The following is a 19,630-nucleotide window of genomic DNA, read 5'->3' on the forward strand; positions in this document are numbered from 1 at the left end:
ATGGTCTGTTTCATAATTTTAGCCATCTTCATAATTTAGAACTGAGTAACAAAAAAAATGAGTGAATACTAGTAACGAGAAATAGCTGGCAGTTTTCTATTTCACCTTTTCCATTTTTTCATGAAACTTCCTTAAGAATTCCTAAGATAGACTTGCAAGAATAATTCTAAAACACAAGTTCTGATAAATCTTATTTCTATACAATGAAGTGACTCCTTTATCACAGGCAATGTTAAGCTCATGGACTTCTAATAAACTGTCCAAATGAAACAACGTGCTATTACTATTAACCAAGTTGTCCAAAACATGCAAAGATGACATTCCAATTCCTAAGTTTCCTGCTTCCTGGTCATTTCTACCAATGACCAATCTGAATGGTAGACATACACCTATTCTGCCCACACATATTCTAAATATTTTGTCCTTGGAACAGTTGTTTCATGGTTTCAGTGCTGCATTCAGACACACCAAATCACCCCACAAGAGCATCCTAGTGAGTCTCTTGGACTTGAGAAGAGTTCATTCCATATACACCGCTTAGCCAGCTGGTGCTAAATGCTGTTGATCACAACATAGTCTGCATTTGAAAACGGAAACACATCAGATCAATCACAGAAGAAGCTATCAGTGCAGTAGCTGACATATGCATGCTGAAGAATTTGATAAATTAACCCATTGTCATCTCATCAGTGTTGTGTTCTTACTATTAAGCTACACACAGAACCAAGACAAACACTTCAGTTAACATATTCCTACCTTCACTGAACTGGCTCTCTGGGGAGGGTACACTTTCTGATGACAAGGGACCAGCTGAACTTGAGCCTTCCACGGCCTGCTTCTTTTCAAAACTAAACTCTGGAAGTCGTGGAGCTTGAGGTCTGGTTTTTCTTGCAGGATTCAAGAAAAAACAGTAGGCACATCGAAAAGCTGCATAGAATTTTTTTTGAATAAAGAAAAAAAAATCAACCAAATCTCAAGAACTAATCAGATAACTCACAAGATCACTTTTATAAATAGACTCATGTTATAAATTTCTAACTTCTGAATTTGTTACCTTACTATTACAATCAGTGTTCTAATCAACATTAATTTGAAAGCATACTACATGATTACTATGAGAATTCAAATATTAATTTTAAAGTAGAAAAGGTGTAACAAGTTAAATAGCAGTTTAATAGCAAAACTATATAAATTATTAAATACTTGACTGAACTTGCATTTCTAGTCAATAGAGTAATTACATATTTTAAAACCCAGAATCTTGTCCAAGAAGATATAGTACATTATATCCCTAAGGCAAAATTTATCATGTGAGCATTTAATAATGGCTGCATGTGAAAATAATTGGTGATCTTAAAAGTATATGTTAATGCTTAGATGCCACCTCAGTAATTAAATCAGACTCCCTGTAGGTGGGTCTGGGTAGCAGAATATTTGAAAACAGCTATCCTAGAAGCTGTGCATTATAAAAAGGAACTGAGTTAGCTTTTCTCCTTCATTTTTAGTATTAAATAAAGGAGACAATGTACCTGGTCAATATGTACAGGCAGTACCTAAAATAAAATGATATTACATGGGAGTAGATGAGAATAATATATTTAAGAGTAACATACTTAAACCTGACTATCCAAAGTTCCTTACCAATGTATTCAAACTCTTCCTTTAAAGCCATGCCATTGTGAGAAAAGCACTGCTGACATATGAGAGCGTACCTATGCCACAAGGGAGAATAGCACTGTGGTTAGAGGGCCGCTCAGCCATCATGACTGCTATCAAACACATGACTACGCCATAGTAAACAGATATTAGCAAATCCTTACTAACACTCCTTAAGCAGAAGTTAACCAAATCAAAATTTCAACCAGTCTGAAATATAATTTAAGAGGTGGGAGTATATCTCATTGATATGATGCTTGCTTAGCATGTGCGAGATCCTGAGTTCTTTTCCCAGCACCTAATAAATAAATACTTAAAAAATAAAATAAACACAGAACATAAAGCATTTAAATGTATACATATAAATAGATATACATATGTATGTGGGCATATGTATCTATATATAGTTTGTACATGATATTAAAAATAAACTAAAGAACAGCTGAATATATCCTAAGTCAACAGAATCAAGTTTAGTAATCAAGGGCTTGAGAAATGGCTCAGCAGTTAAGATCATAGCATGTACTGCTCTTCCAGAAGACCTGAGTTTGATTCCCAGCACCCACATTAGGCAGCTCACAACCACCTGTAACTCCAGCTCCAGGGGTTCATGCCTCTGGCTTCTTTGTGTACCTACATTAATATACACAGACACACTTACATACACACAACTTAAAGAATAATTAAAAAAATAAATGTTTAAAAAAAGTTTAGCAACAAAATACTTAAATTTCTCAAAGGATTTTATTCCTGGGTATGATAAGCTTCCAAATTTGTGATTTCATAAAATTGGAAATGATACAACCTTCTTAGAGATTCACAACAAATATAAAAAATAAAATAAAAAGAAGTCCTGAGAAATCTTGCAGAAAATAAATATGTTTAATTCTATATAATTAAGGCCAATAGTAAATTTTTACATGACGTGGTTCCTGTACCTTTCTCATTATCAGTTACACTTAAGCATCACTCTCATTTTCTGTTCTATAATCAGAACTCAACAGATTCTTGGCTTAATAAAATCATTCTCTTTTGAATAACATACAACTTATATTAGAATTAAAACATGTTCCCTTTATGAAACTAATACCAACAAATAAAGCTATCAAACATGTACTCTACTATCCCATGAGTTTTCTGAAAGCCTACAAATGCTTTGCACACTCATAACTACCTTCCTAGATTTATGGTAAGGACCAAGTAATATAATAATCTGAAAAACATTTGAAAAATAGTAAGAGTTAAATAATGTAAGTTGTTTTCATTATTATTGGAAGTATTTCCATCATTACCACCAACAGTGATACACATTAAAAAATCCATTTCTCATTAACCTACCAGGTTTTTGCTATTTTTGCTCTCTTCAAGTTTAATAGTTTGAACAAAATAATTCAATTTCTCTAATATGATAGCAGAATTAAATGTACAAATACAAGCCCCAAAACATCACTTCCAATATATACATATATACATACACTTCCAATGTTTTTTTCATGTTCCTTTATCTACTAGCTTAGCAAACATTACCTGTTCTGTGGACCATCACCAACTAAATATTCAACAATTCTATCCAGAGCACCTCGTTCTCGGGGGAGAATGGGTCTTGCTAAGGGTGGACCTGGAGGATGATGGCCTAGCAAATAAATAAAAACACATAAAATTTGTATATAAAGATACATACACAAGATTTAATTCAACTGCCAAAGTGATTTAGGTGTGTTAGAACATTTAAAAGATTTTAAAACAATAAAATACTAACTCTTCTAAATCTCTATATAGCATTAAATGTTTAATGAACCATACTATAAAAAAATCTACTATATATGTGCATCAGAACCACCAATGTAATTTATTAGGATATGAAACTATGCTGGGTTTTGTACAAACTAATTTTTAAAATACCCTACTCCTGAAAGCCTATGGTAATAATTTAGGGACTTTTACTTTGGAATCAGAGTAACAGATTAGGGTTACCTTCCCCAAAGTTTGTCAGAAATATATGAAGTATAATAAGAATTAACAATGTGTATCAAGCAATATAGGTTAAATTTCCCTTAGAAAACTAAAAACCAAGACAAACCCAGCAAGTGGACCAGCCTTTTGCTTACGGTCAGTTTCTAAGCAGAGGTAGGGGGCTAACCCAGAGGAACTCCAGCTGTCTCCCAGAGTTGAAAAGATAGCACTAGAAGTCTGGGGAAACCAACACAGCTCAAATTCACATGACAGTGTCAAAGAAGATGGATGACATGAAGGGAAAAAAAAATCACTTAAGTGTTGTGGAATATGACTTTAACTATGTAAAGGTGTGTTGCATTTGTTTATGTTGCATTTGTTTAACTAGGCAAAGATGTGCTACATCTGTTTATGCTGCATGTATTTAATTATGTAAAGATGTGTTGTTGTTTTACCTTGCCTGCTTAAGGCACTTGATTGGTCTAATAAAAAGTTGAACAGCCAAGAGCCAGGCATAGAGGGATAGGCGGCAGGCAGAGAATAAACAGGAGGAATCTAGGCTTGCAAGAGAAAAAATTGAAGGAAACGACCAGAGCCAGCCAGCCAGGCAGCCACCAGCCAGTCAGACACAGAAGTAGCAAGAAAAAGTAGGACATAAAGAGTAAAAGAAAGGTAAAAGCCCTGAGGCAAAATGTAGATGAAGCAAAACAGGTTAATTTCAGATTTAAAAAAAAAAAAAAAAAAAAAAAGTTAGCCAGAAACAAACCTAATCTAAAGCCCAGCATTCAGAATTAATAATAAGTCTCCATGTCATGATCTGGGAGCTGGCTGGTGGCCCAAAAGAAAGCCTGCTACACTTAAGCACTAGAGTGCCTCTGAAAACACTGAGCAGATTACTGACCAGCCCATGTCTCTAAAAAACTACCTGAAAGTAGAAAAATCTCCTCTAAAAGATAAAGGAAACAGTATTCACACACAATCAGAATGACTGCTTATTTCCAAGAGCTAGAATAGAAAATCTCAAAAAACAAAACACAACAAAACAAACAAAATAAAACAAAAAACAGGAAAAAAAAGGAGGAGGAAGAGGAGGTGAAAGAAGAAACTTAGTAATATAAAATTTGTGACGTCTGGCATTCAAAAAATACTAGCTGCGCAAACAAACAATACAATGTATAAGGAGAAAAATTGTTTGAGATATGACTGAATCGGTAGGTAAAAAAACTAAAACATTTCCACATGTTTGAGAATCTAAGTATTCTAAGTAAAGACATGAGAAAAAAACTACAAGTACACTAAACTTCACAGATGAAGTCTGCAATGTGTAGGATAAAAAAATCCACAGATGACATACAGACACTTAAGACATTATAAAGAAGATATTGGTGTATATTGGTATAAAGAAGACATAGCAATAGAAACCACACAAAATAAAAGTTAAACAGGGCAGGGGAGGAATCAGTAAGTTGTAGAACAATTTCAGTCAAATGAACAGTTCTGTAGGGAAAAGAAAAAATACACATAATTGAAGAAATAATATATAACTTTTTTTCCAGACTTGAAAGTTTTAAAACCACAGATCAAAGAATCTTAACAAATCCCAAATACAAGACACACAATTTTGTGTACACACACACACACACACACACACACACACACACACACGTTCAAACTGCTTAATAGGAGGCCAAAAGAGTACATTATGGAGAAAAAAATGAGAGCAGACTTTTCATCAGATGCAAGCTAAAATGAAACTTATCTTTAACATTCTGAAAATGAAAGCTGTCAGACTAGAATCTGTATCCAGCAAAAATGTCTTTTTTAAACAAAGACAAGGCAAAATGAGGTCTTTTTCCAAATGTTCAAAACAAAGAATTCATCATTGGCCAAACCACATTTCAAGAATAATTTTTAAAAGTCCTTGAAGCCAAAGGAAGTGACAATATATATATTTATATAGAGAGACATATTGTGTGTGTGTGTGTGTGTGTGTGTGTATGAAATGGGTCTAAGCTTTAGTGGTAGCTCAGCTGTTAAAGCACTGGCTGCTCTTTCAGAGGAGCTGGATTTGTTTGCTAGTACCCACATGGAGGCTCACAACCATCTGTAACTCCAGTCCCATAACATCTGATGCCCTCTTCTGTCCTCCATGGGAGCTAGGCTCACAAACATAGAAGGGTGGGCTTGGTTGTGAACACCTTTGATCCCAGCACTTGGGAGGCAGAAGCATGTGGAACTCTGTGTACACAGCAGGTTCCATGTCAGCCAAGGCTACATACTGAGACTGCTAACTGATTAAATAAAAAATAACTGAGATTTATAATATGTGTAGAAGTAAAATGTAAAATAAAAGCAAGAGAACTACAATAAATACTAAATAAATAGTACAAGAGCCAAGTGGGGAAACGTTAAATGTATTTTCATCAGATCTTTAAAACTGTGAGCTGTTATCATATCACATGAACAACTGTGATTAGAGATATTTACTAAATCTCACACAGCCATTAAAATCACAGGCCAAAAGAAGTGTTAGAAACAATACAGCAGTGAGAAAGATGAAACTGTAGTCATAAACATCTTCAGTTTGAGGGAGGCAGGCAATGAGGAGAAGGGTAGCACAGGCATGGGACAAATGAGTCCATTTTCACATGAAACATTGAAACTCAAACCCAAACATAAGCACTGCATCATGGTCAGCACCGCACAATTAAACAGGCTGTCAGACTGGACAAAAAGCAACTCTTCTATGTATGTATTTTTAAGAATAGGGAAAATAAATTTTAAGTAAAATATAAAAATATGCTAACAATAAGCATAAGAAACCTTAAAAATGACTATACAGTTCACAAGGACAAAGGCATCAACTTATCAGGAACTAGGAACCAGCAAGATGGCTCAGTGGGTACAGGTGCTTACCACCAAGCCTGATGTCATGAGTTCAATCTCTGGAACCCACCCGGTGGAGAGAACCTAATCCAGCAAGTTTTCTTCTGACCTCCATACACATGCACACACCCATGCATACACACCCATAAATGAATAAATGTTACAGTTTTTCTTTAAAGATCCATGCCAAACTTGTAAGTGCATAATAACAGAACTTCAAACACATGAAACAAAAACTAAGAGAAATTCAAGAAAAGATAGACAAATATAAAATTACAGTTGAAGGTTTTAACATTTTCCTCAAGCAGAGAGAAAGCAGTTACCAAGGTATGACGTAATGGGTCAATATACAAGTCTTAATACGTTTAATCAGATCCAAACAGCACCCAGTATATTTTCTGACTACAAAAGAATTAGAATCAGCAACAGAAAACATCTTAAAGCTCACAAAACATTTAAGACTATGTAACATATCTAACTAACTCAGGATGAAAAGAAGAATCAAAACAGAAATCAGAAAATACTTAGCTAAATTAAAAAAAAAAAAAAAGGAAACAAAAGTATATGTGTAGCTAGTATAGTACTCAGGCAAACATTCTACCACTGAGCTACATTCCCAGTTTCCAAACTGGATTTTGAAAGCATTCACACCAACTTAACTTGCTGGAGTATTTTACTTTTACATATTTAAAATGAAAATGTACACAAAGCAATCTGGATACATAAAAGATTTCATTAAAGTATCTTAAGCTTCCTGCATCTTGGTAATAACTTGGTTAAGTAACTTTGTAACTCTGAAAATAATGCACCTTAATTACTCATGTTGTCATGGGGAACAGTAAATAATAACCATCAAAAGCAATTATTGTAGGAATACTGGGCATCTTTACAGTTTGGCAAATTATCAAGTACCTGCTGGTTATTAATTTTCAAACATATGGGAGCACTGCGGTAATATACATTAAATTGATTCTCTCACAAACATGTTGGAATAGAAAAATGAATTATTAATTTTCTCTATAATAAATTATTTAACTAATTCATATTTTTGGCAATGTACAATATAAACAGTATTTCCACAGAAACTAATTAGAAACTTAGGCAAAACATGCTTTATTTACATGTACATGAAATCTAAGCTACAGTTGCTTGTATAGCCCTATGCTATACAGTGTAGTCCTTACAACTATTTAAGTGGCTAAGTTGCATGTGAGTCAAAGACTCTCACCTGAAGTTCTTACATTAAATGACCAAAACCTGAATTTACAAATTATAGGTATCTCAAATCACCTAGATAACAACTGGAAAATGAATTGTTTTCAATCAATTAAACTTTCTCAATTTCACAAAATATATGCCTGTTTTTATCATTACACATAAAATTTTGATGTATTATTAAAATCATTTTATATACTAAGATTTTTATGCATTCCATTTATAGTCAGTTCTTTTAATTTGTAAATCAATAGTTTCCTAGTCTTCTAAAATGTTAGTTGCATTTTTACAGGAACACAAGCAAGAATCTACCACAAATAACACCAGGGCTTTTTATTTACATAAATGCTCTAATTACTCACCTGATTAAAGTAGTGTCTACTCTCAAAAATCATTATTTATATAGTAGCAATTAGTTATGAAGTACTGAAGTACCTGTATTAGAATTAAATACCATAAATAAAATATAGTTTACCCTTATTTAATAATCTGACATGGAAATCTACATGAAACATCATCTGCTAAAGCAGTGAATAGATTTCCATGCCCTAATCACACTTTAAAAAAAAGTAACTGGCCATATGTTATACCCCTGAATAAAATCTACAGATCTATCATACTCTTTTTTTTTTTTGGTCAGAGCTGAGGATCGAACCCAGAGCCTTGAGCTTGCTAGGCAAGCGCTCTACCACTGAGCTAAATCCCCAGCCTCCTATCACACTCTTAAGAGAACTTAAAAAGAACCTATCAGAAAACACTATAGTTCCATGACTTAAGAGAAAAAAAATCTACTAGCTCATATTTACAAAAGTAATTATCAGACACTACAATGCTTGAATATTTTTCCTGAAATATGGTAATTGTCACGTTTTAGTGTCTATATGAGGAATTCACAAAGAATATGAGTACTTGCTAAAGTGCTCTCCTCTATCCCTACCATATATAAATCTGGAGCCATTCTAAGAATTGAATATAAAAAGATAATGCTACACTGTAGACTACAGAATGCTACAAAGTTTTATTGCCATTTAAACAAAGAAGCCATAACAGTTAAATGAGCTCAAGAAATAGGTTTTGGTATCACAAGGTGCCAGCTGTAAAGAGTTATAGCTAATTGAATATGGAACTCTTGCTTAATCAGATAACTGCTCTGCTATTTCCAAATGAAATGCCATTTCCATACTGTCTGAAAATGGCCCATTTTATTGGTAACCAGAGAAAACAATATAAACTGTAAATAACATTAAGTGTTCTGTTTACCCATTCCAGGCACTGAAGTAGCAGGGGATCCAAGGCGCCTGGGTAAGGCTGGAGCAATAGTCCTTTCTGGAGGTCCCCCAGGAGCTGAAGCATCCTTTGATGGCCCAGGAGATACTGGAACTTGTGGAGGAGGGCCCTGAGAAGAGCTTGCTGGTGCTGAGGAAAGGTTTCTTTGAGCTACAGTTCGCTGACGAATCTCTGAGAATAATAAGTATATTCTATACTTAATGTCTAATATACCATATTAGCCACAACCATAAATGACATTTGCTAAAATTTTGTAGCACCAAAAGGCACTGTATCTAACCATTTATGATACAATTATATATAACATCAAAACTAGAGAACTCTTTTAATAACCAGTAATTCAACTGTACATGTTTATACAACAAAACTAGCCAAGTGGTGGTGGTGGCACACATCTTTAATCCCAGAACTCAAGAGGCAGAGACAGGTGGATCTCTGTGAGTTCGAGTCCAGCCTGATCTACACGGTGAGTTCCAGGACAGCTAAGGCTACACACAGAGAAGCTCTGTCTTGAGGGAAAACAACAACAAAGCAATTTAATTTGTCTATCTACTGACATCTTAAAAATGGATTCAAAATCACCACCCAATTATGTGCCACATTCTTTTATATTAAGCCTTCCTAACTATGATACGGAAAAGGAAACATCAGGATTAGTGAAAATTTCAAACAGTAGATTTGGTTTTCAAGACTGAAAGTAAAAATTTTAATGAGAGGAAATACATACATGTATATTCTGGAATAATAAAATAATTTAAGTAGTCATAAAAATGCTATTAAAAAAGTATGCTTCACTATTTAAGTACCTATCCCTTCATACTATGGTGACTTTTTGGCACATTTATTTGCACCAATACATTCAGAGAAGGAAAACTTCCATTGTGTATACATGTTTTGTTATACATGAACCTTAGCTTTCAGTTTTAGAAATTAGAAGATTCTCTGTAGCAGAGATTGGTGAAATGTGCCAAAATTTATCTGCTGCTGGTTTTGTAGCTTTATTGGATGATATTCTCTCTCTTGTTTACATATTATCTACAGCTGCTTTCAAACACTTGCGAGTTGCAAAAAGGACCATATGGCTTTCAAAGCTATTTACTAACTAGCTACACAGACTGTTTCACAATCCCTACTAGATGACATCAATGAAATTCTAACAGTTCCTTTTACACCTCAGCATTAGATATCAAGTAAAGAGACCCTCTGAAACTTTTAATTCTATAGATCACAAACCTAAAATACTGGGCTGAAACTAAAGAAATCATATGTTCATTGGTCTAAACAGTAAAAGTGCATTAAACACTTTTGGTTTGGATTCTACCTGGCAGTTTAAAAAATGTTTTTGTTTGTTTAGATAGGGTACATATGTCAAACTCCCTAGGTTACTGAGAAGGACCTGAAACTTCTGATCCTCCTACCTCCATCTCCCTGTAGTAGAATTAGAGGTATGCAGCATCAGGCCCAGGACTTCATATATGCTACACAGACATTCTACCAACTGAGCTACACTCCAGTCTTAAAGTAAATTCTTGACAGAAGGATGACTTAACACTTTTATTAATAATCAGTCAATAAAATTCAGTTACCAAGTATGAGAATATGCCCAGCTATATTGGATTTAAATTCAAAATTAAGCCAATAGAATCCAACTATGTTAGAATAAACAAAAAGGAGGAAAATAAAGTTTGAAAGTAATTATAAAACATCATGTGATGACAAGAAGACTCTATATTCAAGCCTCCTTAATTTCAGCTATATTGTTTTCTTCATATGCACACAGCCTTTCCTAAATTGATGACATCTCTCAATTTTGCTTCCTCATAATGAAAATAGTTAATCACTATGGTTATTGTAAAGTATGAGAAAAATCAACAAAAAGAGCTTAGCCAAACACATGAAAAGTACTTAATAAGTAGTAATTATTAGTATTAGCATTAATAAACAGATTTTATAGATTACAATAACCAAAAACCAAGCAATCTAAGCCAAGTATAGTAATCCACATGGAATCCCAGTAGTATAAAGAGGCAAAGGCAAGGATTAACTCAAAGTCAGCTCGGACTACATGGGGAAACCCAGGGTCAAAAAAATCAAGGGCTGGGGTTACAGTTAAGTAGTGGAACAACTGCCAAGAACAAGCAAAGTCCTAAGTTCAATCCCTAATACTGGAAAAATTAAAACTAAAAAAAGAATGTAAGTGCTCTTAAGCAATCTAGTATCTACAGTGATTACATTTTATAGGGAATGGAAAGATGACTTAGCAGTTAAGAGCATTGGCTGCTCCTGCAGAGTACTTAGGTTCAGTTCCTAGCACCTGCATGGTAGCTTACAACTGTCTGTAACCTCAGTTCTAGGGGATCCGGTCCCCTGTTCGGTCTTCCACAGGTACCTGGAAGGCATGCAGCACACGTACATAAATGCAAAAACAAACAAAAAAAAGTATATGTATAAAACAAAAACAAATATTTTAAAAATTATTTATTTATTTTATATGTAAGTATTTGCCTTTGTATATGTATGCCCACCACATCTATGCCTGGTGTCTTCATCAGATCCCCAGAACTGAAGTTACAAATGGTTGTAACTCACCATGTGGGTTCTGGGAAGGAAACCCAGGTTCCTTCCCTAAGAACAAGTGCTCTTCACCACTGAGCCATCTCTCCAGCCTCTAAAAATTTCTTTTTAAAAAAATATGGTTATTAGGGGACTAAAGAGATGGTTCAGTGGTTAAGAGCAGTGGTTGCTTTTCCACAAGACCTGGGTTTGATTCCCAGGACCCACATGGCAGTCACAATGGTCTGTAACTCCAGTTCCTGGGGATCTGATACCATCTTCTACCCTCTTTCCAGCACCAGGCGCACACACAGTGTACAGATATACATGCTGGCAAATCACTCATACAGATTAAATAAAATAATAAAATATAGATACTAATTTATACACTAAATAGTTCACAAGTTATTTGAGTTTCTTTAGTGAAAATCTAACTATGCAAAAATTAAAATCTGAGCCGAGTGGTGGTGACGCACGCCTTTAATCCCAGCCCTCGGGAGGCAGAGCCAGGCGGATTGCTATTGAGTCCAAGGCCAGCCTGGGCTAGAGTGAGATCCAGGACAGGTACCAAAACTACATAGAGAAACCCTGTCTTGAAAAAAACAGGAAAAAAATTAAAATCTGTAGTTTTCTATTAGTTCTTGAACTGAATACTCTATAATAAAAATAACTATAACTTAATTTTTCAAAATTGACCTAGGCATTTCCAATAGTGATTTGAATATCAGCTCCTGGCTCATAGACACTATAGATTATTCATGGAAGTATCTCCTTAGCAATACTGGAAAGACTGTGTAAGCACATAGTTGCTTGAAGATAGATTCTTACATAGAAAGGACACCATGTCTTAGAAGCTATTCTACCAGGCATTATTTTGTAATGCCTCTTAAGAGTCTCAGTAGATAATCTAGATGATTTACTGACTCCTCTTACCACCCCCTACTTTCCAAATGTCAGTCTACTTTGCATGCTTCTCAACCTTCCTAACACTGTGACCTTTTAATACAGTGCCTCTTGTGGTGACCCTCAACCACAAAATTTCCATTGCTATTCATAACTGCAATTTTGCTATGTTGTAAATCATAATGTAAATATCTGATATGAGACCCTGTGAAAAGGTCGTTCAGCCCTCCCCAAGGAGTGGCAATCCATAGGTTGAGAACCGCTGCTCTAGCTGCTTTTTTCATTGACATTGCCATAACTTTGTATGATTGATGTCCTCCTCTCATATCTACACTAGATTATATCCTAAGTTTATGTCTCAGCTTTGTTCTCTGTTTCATCCAATCTCCAAGCTTAAAAAAAAAAGAGAAAAGAAAAAGTCTTCTTGATTTAGATTTCATCTTACACCTGTCACAGTGACGAAGACAATAAACCAAATGACAACTCGTGCTAGATGTGGAGTAAGGGAAGCATGCATCCATGCTGGTGAGCCTGCAAACTTGTACAGCCACTATGGAAATCAATGTGGCAAGGTTCCTCAGGGAAGATGGTATCGATCCACCTCAAGATCCAGCTCTACCACTCGTGAGTGTCCTACTACAGAGACAGCTGCTCAACCACGTTCACTGTTGCTTTAGTCATAATAGCCAGATGACTGGAAAGCAAAAATATGGTGCACTTACAATATGGAATATTACTCAGCTATTTTTTAAAAAATGAAATTGTAAAAGTCCCAGGTAAATGGGTGGAACTAGGCAAAAATCATACTAAGTGAGGTAACCCAAGAAAGACAAAAAATGGTATGTATTCTCTTATATGTGGACAGTAGCTATTAAGTCAATAACAACCAAGGTATAATCTAGGACCACAGAGGTTAGATATAGAGTAAGGGACTAGCAGGGAACTGATACATCTCCCTAGGAAAGGGAAACAGAATAAATAATTATAGGTGGAATGGGGGGAGGACAACTGGAACAGGGGAATCAAGTGAGGAAGAGGGGAGGGAACAGATGAGGGAGGGATAGGAAGATAGACAGCTAAAATGAAGGGCCATTTGAGGGGTAGTATAGCAGCCTAGTGCAGTAGAAGTTTCCTAAAATATATAAATACATGAAGGCAATCTAAATAAAACCACCAAATAATGGGGGACAGAACTCCAACTGGGCAGCTCTCATCACCAAATGAAGCCTCCAGCACCAGAAATGGATTACATTTGAGTTATTAGCCAAAAGGGTCCTATGGGAACCCCCAAACAACCTAGTCTGTTGCCAACACTATAGGCTGCTCTCCACAAACTGATGCCAAGGCCCTACTGCTTAAGACAACACCTACAACAAATCACTGAATGTAGAGAAATCCAGCCTGTACCTACATAGAGACTTTACCCCTACAAGCTATTGTCTCAGGTACAGAAGGTACTCTGCGTGCTACCAAAGGAGAAACATAAACACCAACCTAGCTTACAAACCCTTTGATCTACAACACTGTCCTATCCACAAGATATGCTAATGCAATGTGGGGCAAAGTTTGTGGGAATAACCAACCAATATCTGATTTGACTCAGGTACACTCCACTAGATTAAACCCATACCTAGCACTGCTTTGGTGACCAAGGGGAAAACCAAGTATTTCAGTTCTACTAAAAGAATACAGCAATAAAATGACTCCTAGTGACATTCTGCTACACTCATAGATCAGTGTCTTGCTCAGCCATCATCAGAGAAACTTCCTCCTATAGTAGATGGGAACAAACAGACTCACAGCCAAACAATATGCAGAGTGAGAGAGACTCAAAACATCCCTAAATGAGATCTCTCCATCAAATCCCTCCCTTCAGGGATCAGGGAACCCATGGAAAAGGAGGGAGATCCAGTGTAAGAACCAGAAGGGATAGAGGATACCAAAGAAACACAACCCTCTAAAACAAGAGGAATGATGCACATGTGAACTTAAAAATCTCCTATTCATCTGTACTGTAGTTTTGTGTATTACCTCGACACAAGTTGGAGTCATCAGAGGAAGGAGCCTCAGTTGAGGAAAGGCCTCAGTGAGATCCAGCTGTCAGGCATTTTCTCAATTAGTGATCAATGGGGAGGGTCCAGCCCATGGTGGGTGGTGCTACACCTGGGCTGGCAGTCCTGGTTCTATAAGAAGGTGGGCTGAGCAAGCCATGAGGGAAAAACCAGTAAGCAGCCCTCTATGGCCTCTGCATCAGCTCCTGCCTCCACATTCTGGACCTGTTTGAGTTCCTGCCCTGACTTCCTTTAATAATGAATAGCAATATGGAAGTGTAAGCCAAGTAAAAATAAACCCTTTCCTCTCCAACTTGCTTTTGGTCATGGTATTAAATCATAGCAATAATAACCCTAAGGACAATACATTAGAATTAAATATAGTCCTGGATTTCAAGCTCTTGAAAATGGAAAAGCTCAGTCCTTGAAAAATTTAGTCCTGTATAATCAAGATCTTGAAAGAAATTTAATTTGTCATCATCCCCAAATACTTATATTTCACTATGATATAGAGGGTACTCGGGAGTTTATACTGTGACAAATTTCATTTTTTATTTCTGTCCAAGCTTTATTGCTTTTTAATATAATGAGACAAAATCTTTCCATCTGCTAGTCCATGACAATACAAGCAACTAAGTAGCATATGGTTTATTTAATGTATATACACACAGATCCCTACTTTATATGCTCAATCCTTATATCAAGTGATAACTAATTTTTTTTTTAAGATTAAATACTCTAAAAATTTCTTCCCAAAAAAGTTAGGAAAAGATCTCTCAAGGTCATCAAAAAATAAAGAAAAATCCATAAACAATTCCAGTTAAAAGCAGTCTAAGAAGAACAGACAACTAAGCATAACATAGAACTCAAATAGTTTCATGGAACAGAAAAGGGTACAGTACAGCCTTCAGTTAACAACATGTATGTATCACATGCTACAAACATACCTTCTTGTTATAATAGGAGAAACTTGGCACAAGAACAAACAGGAACCTACACTTACTTTGACATTTGTCTACAAATCAAAGCTGTTCTTTAAAAACATAAATTGAAATCTACTTGAGACTGAAAGAGAATGTCAGGGAAGATGGGTTAATCATCCAGTAATTACAATGTTTCTTCTAACATAAATCAAACAATAGGCAACTCAAACAATACTATTCTCAAAGTCTGTAATCAGTCTAAGTATAGTGAACATCATTAACAACTCAGTTACACAAAAGAAAGATATCTATTATACACACATCAGTTTTTGCAATTCAGCAATTTTCAAGAGAGCTAGCAAAATAGACGCTTCAAATTAAAATCCGTTTGAAGAGTAGATCACTTCAAGGGCCATATATGAATGCAATATATGTGTTCAGTACTTTATTTCGCTTTCTGTTAACCAAAAATCAGACTAAAAAGAGAAGGTAAGAGGGAAGGAGAGCAGAAGGGGAAAGAGGAGGAGGGAGGAAAGAGGGAAAACTAGCATGCAAATGCAGCAAAAACTCAAGACTCAAACTAACAAACACAGAACTAACACACACACAAAACCAACAACTAGGACAACAGGAAGCTAAGAAAGGTGGCACACACCTGCAATCCCAGCACTCAGGAGTCTGAGGCAGGGACTGTCACGGGTTCCAGATTAGTTTGAGCTACAGAGTGAAACCCTGTCTCCAATAAACAAATAAAGATATGAACTAAAAGATACTGAATAAGATTCAAAATAACTAAAATGCAATTCTGAAAGGTAGAAGAAAATTATAACATAATTTAGAACTTTTTAAATGTTAAGAAAAAATCCAAAACAGCAATTATATGCCAAGAGGAGTAAGATATTCTAGAATAATACACCCAAAAGAAGTAATGTTTTTTATTTAAAGTTTTAAGTTTTTTGAGAGAGATGGGACTAGGAAAATGGCTCAATCGTAAAATGTGTGTCATGCAAGTAGCATGACCCGAGCTCAGTCCCCAGAACCCACAAAATTAAAAGCTGGACATGGAACTTGCCCTTGTAATCCCAGTGCTGGGGAGACAGAAACAGGTAGATCTCTAGGTTGCTAGCAGGACAGCCTAGCCTGCTTGGAGAGCTATAAGGAAGTGAAAGACCTTGCCTCCGAAAAAAAGTGAACAGCACCTGAAGTGACAGTATGAGTGTACCCAGTCCACACACATGCATGTATAGCTGCACACAGTTATCAATTTTTAGGTTAAAAAATGATACCCTCATCTCTATTCTCCAAGATATCTGCCTGCAAGTATTGAATACATTTTTAATTCAATGTCTTTATTAGTTCGAGGGAAAGGAATGTGTCCTGTATGCCATGGTACATATGTGGAGGTCAGAGGACAACATGCAGGAGTCAGTTCTCTCTTTCCAAAATGTAGATCCTGGGAATAGACGCAAGTCATCAGGCTTGCAGCAAGTGCCTTTACAGAGTCATCTTGCCTGCTCCTTAAAATGCATTTTTTTAATGACTGATCACAAAATAGCTAAATATTCTAAGACTATCCAAAAGCAAATGAAATTAGCAGCAGCTTTTCTATAATTATCGTGTCAGAAGAAAAATGTTATTTGAGTTTCTAAGAAACATTTAAATTCTTAAAATTGCTACTTTAAGTACTAAAATACCTAGGACAATAACAGCCATGGCTTTCTGTAAAATACCACACTGAAAAACATGCTTACTAGTGTTATTACTTATTCAAAGCATTTCTTACACATTATCTAATGATTCCTACAGTCAGGCTATTAGCCATATCCATCATGTCAGTTTTCCTGTATGTGAAGAGTACACGTAACGTGTTCTTTGCAAATTTCAAGTAAGCAATAAAGCATTACTAAGTATAGTCACTATCCTATCCATTAGCTGTCTATGTATTACATTTATCTATATAACTAAAACTCTGTCCCTTGACCAATCTCTCCCTATTGCTCCCATCACCTCTATATCTCTGGAAACAACAATTTTACTCTCTGCTTCTATGAATTCAGTATTTCTTAAGTAGTACTTCTTAAAAGTATATACACAAAAAATGTTTTATATATAACAAAACTTTTTTCTAGGATTGCTTAACAAATGTATAAACTATAGAAAAACTTAACACTGATTATAAATATGGAAATTTCACTAGAAACACATATATGTAATTTATTTTCATCATATGTGAACTTTTACTTTACCAAAAAAGCAATGAAAAAAAATAAGGAAAGAACAAGCTAATATTTTTCTAACCCAAAATCCTAGTTATAAAGACTGAGTAAATTCCTCCCCCAAGCAATATCAATTAGAAAATCTAAAATGTGACTCATTTCATCTTCATGGTCCTTGTGGATATTTATAAAAGATTCCCTTCTCAAAGTTATAAATGGTATTGTAACTTCAAAACCAGGCTTCAATTCTGCAAGGCCGAGAGTTGCAGTTTTCTATGTATTTTATATTCCTCAATGCCACAAAATCTTAAAAACTTACCAGACTCTAGTGAAAAACTAGAAGATTAAAAACTAATGAAACTCAAGATATCTTCACACTCTACTTTAGGAGACATTTTATATACCATTTAAAATGACTTCTGTGGGCTGATGAAGAGTCTTACATATAAACCTGAGAATCTGAGCTCAATTTCTACAATCCACAGGAAGGTGGAAGGATTGAGTCAACTCCAGAGTTACCTCTGACCTCTACACGTAAGCCCTGGCACACATGCCCCCCTCCCACACACAGACACACATCATACACACAATAATAATAATAAACTAAATCTAAATAATTCACAATAAAAATAAAGTGACTTGAAATTTTATATAACATTTAATGTACTGGTGATGACAGTATGATAGGTAATACAACTCCAAAAATTTGTTGTTACATGAAATTTTTCTGTCTATATATTTCTATATAAATGATATAAAAATTTCATATATATTCAATTTTCTTTTTTCTCATTTTTAAATTATTTTGCTTTTGCACTAAGTAAATATCTTATTTTAAAGTTTTTTAACCATCACAAAAATCTTCATCCTTCAGAAGGAAATCATAAAAATGAAGAGATATTAATAACAGATATTCCAAAGAATATTATTTGCAAGGGAAAAAAGCTCATAAAATATAGGTGAAATCAATTAAATTTCAATTATATATTTTAATCTCAATAAATATTTAATATTCTAACTTATCAACATATTCCCACAAAATAAAAACAAAATTATTGTTATCTATCCTATGTCAGGTGTCAGATTATCAAGTATAAATTAACATAAAAGCATTTAACTTTTTATATACCACCAACACACACTTGTGAACTCACTTGGGTAAATATGGATCTTCCCAACAGCAGCAGCAGTTTCTACAAAGTTATTTACCTTGTCCTGGTTTTGCAGTTACAGCTGCTCCAGCAGATGGCGGCTCAAACTCCTGTCAATTACAATAATGTTTAAATTATAGAGTTCCTAATACAATGTATAAGTTGTAATGAAAAAACAGTGATGTCAGTTTTACCTTTGCTTTCTTTGAGTCTGGATCAAATCTTTCAAGAATTAACTTAGCTGTCTTATAAGTTTCTTTTTCCATGACTTCTTCAAGCTACAAACAAAAATTCCCATAAATTGTTTTATCTTAAAACATATACTATTTATTTTTAAAAATCTTATTCAAGGGGTATTAAAGTATCAATCTTGGGATCAAACAAAATAAAGTCACTCCTCTCCTATTTGTACTTATATTCAGCAAATGTATCTAAATAGGAAGATTTCCAACAATCAAATCATTAAAATCCAAGCTTTTAAAATAGTTCCTAACCTCTAATAACATTGCTTGTATTATAGCAGCTTTACTGCAAGGAAATACCAAATATCGCTAATTGTTTACATATAATGAGGAGAATAATTACATGCACCAACTTCAATAATGGAATGTGCAAAAATCTATCAGCCATCATTATTGGAAGTTATTAGACATGACAAGCAAATGACAGGCAATTCCTCAGATTTATCTCCTCACAGCACTTAATGCTATTAATTTAAGAAGGTCGTTAGCCAAGAGCTTTACAAAATAAAATCTCTGTGCCAATTAACTGCTGTCAGCATCGATTTTAGATTATTTATTAGCAGAAGCAATTAGCTTGCTGCAAATGCAGTGAAA

General features: G+C 34.9%; 1 protein-coding gene across 2 annotated transcripts in view; it reads right to left on the reverse strand.

Moving 5' to 3' along the window:
• The window catches only part of Lnpk (lunapark, ER junction formation factor), a 53,163-nt gene that overhangs the window by 7,596 nt on the left and 25,937 nt on the right, over positions 1–19,630 (reverse strand). For both annotated transcript variants that reach the window (XM_036185183.1, XM_036185184.1), the window contains exons 7-12: positions 18,989–19,072; positions 18,853–18,904; positions 8,971–9,168; positions 3,184–3,289; positions 1,642–1,712; positions 757–927 (exon numbers count right to left, since the gene is read on the reverse strand). In XM_036185183.1, the coding sequence (XP_036041076.1) occupies positions 757–927; positions 1,642–1,712; positions 3,184–3,289; positions 8,971–9,168; positions 18,853–18,904; positions 18,989–19,072 (682 nt within the window). The remainder of the gene's footprint in view (positions 1–756; positions 928–1,641; positions 1,713–3,183; positions 3,290–8,970; positions 9,169–18,852; positions 18,905–18,988; positions 19,073–19,630) is intronic.

The sequence above is a fragment of the Onychomys torridus genome, chromosome 4 (assembly GCF_903995425.1).
Source record: "Onychomys torridus chromosome 4, mOncTor1.1, whole genome shotgun sequence".
Classification (NCBI taxonomy): domain Eukaryota; kingdom Metazoa; phylum Chordata; class Mammalia; order Rodentia; family Cricetidae; genus Onychomys; species Onychomys torridus.